Source organism: Galeopterus variegatus, unplaced genomic scaffold (genome assembly GCF_000696425.1).
Source record: "Galeopterus variegatus unplaced genomic scaffold, G_variegatus-3.0.2 Scaffold506, whole genome shotgun sequence".
Taxonomy (NCBI): Eukaryota; Metazoa; Chordata; class Mammalia; order Dermoptera; family Cynocephalidae; genus Galeopterus; species Galeopterus variegatus.
In genome coordinates, this window is record NW_007726617.1 from 306,352 (window position 1) to 313,686 (window position 7,335).

The 7,335-nt window shown below is 48.1% G+C and overlaps 1 protein-coding gene across 1 annotated transcript in view; it reads left to right on the plus strand.

The window, feature by feature from the left end:
• CCDC19 (coiled-coil domain containing 19) overlaps nt 1-6,645 on the plus strand; it is a 19,766-nt gene extending 13,121 nt beyond the window's left edge. The window contains exons 8-11 of the mRNA XM_008569530.1: nt 1,861-1,974; nt 2,573-2,766; nt 5,886-6,110; nt 6,453-6,645. Coding sequence (XP_008567752.1) covers nt 1,861-1,974; nt 2,573-2,766; nt 5,886-6,110; nt 6,453-6,531 — 612 coding nt within the window. The 3' untranslated portion in view covers nt 6,532-6,645. The remainder of the gene's footprint in view (nt 1-1,860; nt 1,975-2,572; nt 2,767-5,885; nt 6,111-6,452) is intronic.
• The last annotated feature ends 690 nt before the right edge of the window (nt 6,646-7,335 follow it).

Here is a 7,335-nt window from a genome sequence, read left to right on the forward strand (position 1 = left end):
TGCAGACAGGTGGATGTAGCTCGTGAATGTGTGGACTCATTCTGGGGCAAAGTTGAGTAACAAAATGATTGGGGTCTGTGTGGAATGGAAGTAAAAGAAGGCTTTTAAGCATTGTTTAGATAGAGCAAGCATGGATTTATGTAAATAGAGGAGGATGGCAGGGAAGTTATTCAATTCTTCATGTTGGTCTTGTCTCCCCTGCTAGCTTCAAAGTTCCATGATGACAGAAAGCACACCATGTTTCTCTAAGCTCCTCTATGGAAGTGACTCTTACTGAAGGGCAGGAGGAGGGTGTAGATATGATTTGAAAAGGCATATTTGGTATATGTATTTATTCCAAGTTTAAACCACAGAAAATGAAGCACAACGAAGCTTACTTACTGGCTTTAGTTTTCTTACTGTACCTGGGGATATGCAGGCAAGAGAGTAAGAACACAGCATTGGGGACACAGATGGTTTGTACATAATAAAGATTATATAACCACCATTTATTGAACACTTAGTGTGTGCATAGGCTCTGTGCTAAGTGTTTTATCTGTGTTATCTCATTGAATTTTTACAACAGTCTTGTGAAGTAGTCATTGATTGATTCAAAATATACTGAGTGCTTCAATGTGAACTCAACAACTATTTCCCTGAATGGGCGAAGGGAGTGATAATGAGCTAATTATGTGTAGAGTGGTGAACAGATTCACTGGTGTTCAGGATAAGAAATGAGGGTGGTGAGATGACGGAGAGCTGACAGCAGTTGCTGGGAGTGCCTCAGAGCTTGAGCATAGCTGGAAGGGTGGAGTGATGAGGAATCACCATAGATTTCTGAGCAGAAGAGGATTATGTCTTGTCTTCATCCATGGAAAGGACATTGTTAGGGTGGAGCTGGGGGAGGCTGGAGACTGGAAAGGGATCAGGCACTTGGGCATGTCCACAGTCCACAGTAAGTATCTATCATAAGCCCTTCCTTGACCTCATTGTGGCATCTGTTCTTGCAGCCAGGGCTGCCCCTTCAGAGCTAAAGGCAGAGACTGGTTGTGGAAGCATCCAGACTTCCCTGCCTTGCCATCTAGGGCAAGGTGGCACAGAGGAACCAGCCTGACACACAGCTGTGCACAACTCACAAGAGGGAAACTCACTGGGCTTCACAGAAGTCTAGCAGGTAGAATGAGGGTTAAGGAAAGTTCTTTACGGGAAGATCATATTTCCACCCAACATGTGCTATTAGTCTTGTCACTGCTCAGGATGGTAGTTGGAAGGCTGAATTTGGGAGGCTTTTAGGGGTATGCCTATTCTTTCAGAGAAGTGGTAAAGTGAGCTAATTTCAATGTTTCACTCTTTAGGTATCTGCTAACCAGTGTGGGGCTGCCCAAAGCATGGTTGGCCATTTGCCCAGGAACTAATGAGATAACATCCCCCTGCTATACTTTACAAAACAGGCAGGGAACAACAGTTATTCCCTGGCCCAGTGGCCTTGCAACTTGAAAACTGCCTGTGATGTAGTGGAAGAAGTATGAAACTTGGGCTCAGGTTATCTGTGTTCCAATCCTGTTTGGTAGTTTACTGGCTGTGCAATCTCAGGCAGGATCCCTCATCTCTGTGAACATCGATTTCCACATCTATAATATCTGTCTCATGATATGTTGTGAGGGCTGTCTAGGATAATACATGGGAAAGCATTTTGGAAAAAATGAAACATTTTACTATTTATTTTTATGTTCATGCATTGCTAAGTTCATTTTGACCTATCTTAAAAAGGAGTCAGGAAATGGTAGGGGAGATAGTGGAAAGACTGTTGCAGAGGCTCTGTTTCTCTCTGCAAGGCTGGGGCAATGAGAGCTATTCTACAAGGCCTTTTCCTCCTGGTAGGCTCGAGAAGCAGAGTTTGAGGCTGAGCAGGAGAGAATCCGGAGAGAGAAAGAGAAGGAGATCGCACGTCTGAGGGCTATGCAGGAGAAGGCCCAGGATTACCAGGCAGAACAGGTACCTACTTAGTCTCGGCTTCCCTCTGCCTCTCCCACTCCCTTGACAATTCCTTTGACAGCCTGTAAAATGGCCTCAAGTGCAGAGATATAGAAGAGAGGATGCAAATTATCTAGCCTGCTGTAGTGAGAAGGAAGGGTGGGCCTGCTCCCAGTGCCTATGGCAGCAAGGATTGAGCAGTGCATTATGTGCTTAGGGTTCAAGGGAAAGTTTTTGGCTGCTACATAAAGAAGAACTTTCAGCCTTAACTAGCCAATGAAATGTGTCACCAGAGGATACTGGCATCTCCAACATTAGCAGTTTTTAAAATTAGAAGCAATTGCAGAACTGCCTGGAGGTGTTTGAGGTACAGGGAAAGAATTGGGATGAGTGGGGTGAAAGGACAAGATGACCCCTCAGGGTATCTTCTGACCCAAAAGTTCTATGACAGGACTCCATTTATTCTTTCCTAGAATAACTTGCTGCCAGAGAAATTCATGGTGCTGCTCAAAGCAGACTGTGTCAGAGTCTGTAGGTAGGTGTCTTCCTAAAGGCACCTGGTCTCTACCTAAGGTTATTTTGCACCCTCACTGGTCCCCCTCACCCTCTCCTTTCCCAGGATGCCTTGCGGGCCAAGCGCAACCAGGAGGTGGCAGACAGAGAGTGGCGCAGAAAGGAAAAGGAAAATGCAAAGAAGAAGATGGAAACAGAGGCCAAGCTGCGGAAAAGTCGTCTGGAACAGGTGGCTTTCAAGGAGCACACTCTGGCCGTTCAGGTGCAACGGGACCGCGATGAATTCGAGAGGATTCTTCGGTAGGAGGAGCCTGGGGACCTTGGCTTCTTTTCCTTGTACTGTAGCAGGGATGGTTCATGTTGGACAGAGAGAAGCTTTCTGGCCTGTTAACAGACAGATGCTCATCTACCTTGACTGAGTTGGTGAGATCATTCTAACTAGATGGTTGAAATATTTCAAAGCCACCTGAGCCAAAAATTTTATGATTAGAAAACTGGAAAATAGCACCCAGAAGTGTTTTAAGAATATGGGGATTATCAGGGGGATTATTTACCCTGGAGCAGAAAAGGTGTCAATAAAAGTATAAATCTGGTCCCTTTTTCCCCCAGCCCCATATCCCTCTGCACATTAGGGATGCAATTGAAGCAGGAGAGGTTTAGGTGAGATAGCGAGAAGAACTTCACACACTAAGGGTTGTGAGTGGTTGGAGCAGGACTTTAAGGGAGCTCTTTGCCATTCCTTTGACAGATAGCATAGTAAAGATAAATTCAAGGCTCTGTTCTGGATGCCATGGAGGACAGTAGAAATTCATAAAATACTGCTCTTGCCCATCCCATAGGAAGGAGGTTAGAGAGTCATATTTGAATGGACCTCACCTATATTTTCATCTATGTTTCTTGCTTTGCAGCTCTTCGTCTTTTTATTTTTGTTCTCTTTGGGCTCCATAATTCCAACACATGAGTAGAAGCTGAGCATTCACATCTCACACTGTTTTGCCCCTCCCCCAAAGCAGTTAGCAACCACAGCCACCAGTGGCCTCCCTCTCTGCTCTATTTCCTACCAGTCAGATCTTCCCCCACCAGACCCGGCCCCTGGGAACATTCTCCTGGCCTGAGAAGGACTCCCTCCTTGCTCTGGTTCAGACTCTATAAGATCAGAATTTTTCAAAAGGTAACAAACAAAATTTGAATTGGGGGGATAATAATAACAGAAATCCTGCTCAGATAAGTAGAGATTTAACAGTGCAACCCAGCTTTTTTTGGTCTACATGCTCAAGGTCCTTCTCTTGGTACTGCTCAGTTAGTTGCATGACAGACTAGGCTACCCCGACCCCTAGCCAGATGCAAAGCAAATCTTTAGGAACCTCTGTCCTTGCCAGAGCCAGATTCCTGGTCTTTTATTGGACTGTGGGCCCCAGCCTGTCCCCACTGGCTGTAATGCCCTTTGGCTCTGTAGCTTTCCCTGCCCCCAGGCTTGTGCCAAGGTCACTGGACACCTGGTAAAGAAGGCAGCTTCCTAAATACCCCCAAAGATTCTGACCTTGGGCATCAGTCTGCCTTCCAGATGTCTCCCCCGTCACCCTTGGCCTCTATGCCCTTGGACATCTGTGTTGCCTTTAGCAGGCACTAATAAATTTTAATGGAATGAAATTAAAGTCCTACTTTTGCTGCTGACCCATTTGTCCCTTCTTTGCTTTATTTGCCTGAAATATGCCCTAGCCAGTTATTAAAGCTAGACCAGCTCTCTGGAAAAGTTCAACTTGACTTGTTATTTTAGACCTAGTGTTTCCAGGGCCATGTGACCACCATGGTGGGCCTCGTCACTCTAAGAGCATCTCTGCCACAGCCAGCATTCCAACTTTTCTGACTTTAAAAGCACAGCCTTCTGTATGGCCTATATATGGACTTCCCGTTTCTGGGCAGAGGGATGCCTTTAACCCCCAGCCTGTGACTAAGCAGAGATAACTGACCTACCCTATCAAGTGGTTCTAAGAAATGCCTGGGAGCTTTTGAACAATCCTGATGGCCAGGCTCTCCCTGCATGGTTGTGATTTAAATGTTCTAGGGCGAGGCTGAGGCATCAGTGGTTTTTGAAAGCTTGCAGGTGATTCTAATATCAGCCAGCCTTCGGAATCACTGCCTAATCCTGGGGCATGACCAGGCTCTTCTCCATTTGGGCTTTCAGCGGGCTCCCATCTCTGCTGCTCTCTAGTGACACATGCGGGTCCCTCTTTCCCGCACTTAGCCCTCCACTCAGAATAGTGTGAAACAATGGAAAACCGTACCACACACACGTAGTAAAACAATGGCAAGGCAAACAGGAGAGTCTTCTTGCTGTCATGCAGTGTCTCAGCAGTGGGGATTTGGTGTGTAAATACAGAGGGGCAAGGAACCGAGCAGCTCTCTTCTGACAAACTGGGAAGGCTCCGTAGAAGGTGTAGAATTTTAGGAGATGTCTGTGTGTTTGCCTGGTGGAAAGAGTTGCTTGAAGTTGAGAGGATACTCCACGTATGATGGATCTTGGAAGGCAGCTAGAGGGAAATGAATAAGTGAGGGAAATAAATAAGTTTTCTGTACCTTTGTTGGGGTATGAGTGACTATGGGGGAGGAGATCCCTGCCTAAGATGATTTTACAGTTTGTTTCTGTTTTTGATTGCACTGAAAAAGAAATTAGATGGTAGCTCAAGATGGCCTACGGCTGCATTTTCTCTGAGATGTTAATATATTTCATTTGAGTTTTTTCTGAGCCTATGTAGTTGCCATTAGCAATTTTCTCCCTGATGTCAGGGTCCTGTAAGAGGCTTCTAAGAGGAATTTGGAGTGATGGATCAATAAGAGAACTGAGATATCAGGCTGAGCTCCTTCCTTTTTCCAGCAACCAAGGCACAGCTAGCATTGCAGACTTCTTTTAAGTTTCTAAGCATTCCCTTTGTTGGTTTGTTAATGTTATGAATATTGTTACTGGAAGGAAGGAAGGAATTTTAGAACAAGCTGGGGAGGAATTACACATTGTTATCACGGAAGAACAGGAGCACGAACTCCCAGAGGGTGAAACACTGGGTGTAAGACCAGCTACATCATTTGCAGGGCCCAGTGAAAAATGAGAATATGGAGCCACTTGTTCAAAAATTATTAAGAATTCCAAAACAATAACAGCAGAGCATTAAACCAAGCACAGGGCCCTTCTAAGCATGCTTATGACATACAGTCATGTGCTGGGAAGCTGGTCCTGGCTGGGTGGGAGGAGGGAGCGTGCATGGTGGCAGCCTTTGGGGCTGATCTTTGAACCTCAGAAGAGAGCTGGAACCTGGGGGGCTGCGGTGTCTGAAGCATGTCCACCCAGGAGGCTCCCCCAGGACCTTTCTTTGCCTGGATTAGCTCAGCCCAGCCCATTCTCCTCCTTGCCTCCCTCCCCCCAGGGCTCAGAGAGAGCAGATTGAGAAGGAGAGGCTGGAGGAGGAGAAAAAGGCCACAGGGCGCTTACAGCATGCCAACGAGCTCCGGCGCCAGGTGCGTGAAAACCAGCAGAAGCAGGTGCAGAACCGGATCGCCACCTTCGAGGAGGGTCGGCGCCTCAAAGAGGAGGCCCAGAGAAGGCGTGAGCTCATTGATGACGTCAAGAAGAAAAAGCTGGAAGAACTGAGGTGTGCTGGAATTCCTCCCTCCCCCAGCTCCTCTCCCCTGCCCCCAGGAGACTGCAGGGCAGGCTGGAAAATGTAGGATTGTGGTGGTGGGGATAAAGGGGCCATGACAGAGGTGCTCAGGAGGGAGGGCGGAAAGTTCTGGGACTGGGTCTTCCTGGCTCTCTGGGAACTCCTTGGCAGGATGCTGGAGGCTTGACATGAATGTGTTTGGGGGGTGGATTGTGTGAGCAGGGTTTGGGGTTCAGGTAGCAAGGTTCTGTAAACCCTGCCCAGAGCCCGCTTCCTCCTGCCTCCTCTCTGGCCCCACGCCTCCCCTTATACCTGCCCTATGTGTCCCGGCAGAGCCACTGGCCTTCCTGAGAAGTACTGTGTTGAAGCTGAGCGAAAAGCTAACATCCTGCCAACCACCTCTGTGAACTGAGGGGGAGCATCTGTGGTCCTCAGATGCCTTCGAAGGACAGATCCTGCCCAGTCTCTGGGTGACCATAATTGCTGCTAATCTAGATATTTCATAATTACAGATTAAATCAATTCAACGTCTCTAAGGAAGAGCTCAGCTTTCTTGTGGGGATGTGTCTGCTACAGGGTACTGAAGTTGGGGCAAGACAGGTTATGTGGTACCCAAGCATGGGCAGTGTGATGGTCAGGGAATGGGAGGATGACTCTTTCATGATTGTCTCTCCTAAGCCAGGAGGTCCCTTTGTCCTGGTGTCTCCTGACTTGTTCGTGACCTCCCCCAGGATGTCCACTTTAGGCACGGTCTTGTCTCTGCCCCCACCCCACACCCAGTTCAGAGGCATTTCAGAGCACTGAGGCAGAGCTACAGATGCTCTCTCAGGGAGGGCTGGAGCCAGGGCTGGGCTGGGCAGGGCTGGAGAAGGAGGTTCCAGGGCTGGCTGAGGCAGAGCTCGTACCCGGTCACAGCTGTGACTCAGACCACATCTGTGGAGGGGGTGGTGTTGAACCTGCGGCTCACTCCTCCTATCTAGGCCCTCTCCTACCAGAGCCCTTTCAACTCCAGGCAGTGCTGCAACACTGACACCTGCTCTGTCCCCACTGGGGCATTCCCTGGGCCCAGCACTGCTCACCCAGACACAGCTGCCCCTCGCTCATGGCCAGCTCCCCTCCGTCCACCACACTCCCGTAAGTGGGGATCCCCAAAGGCATTTTCATCTGTTTTCACTTCCTCTTTTTGCCCCTACCTACTCTATTGATTCATTCACTC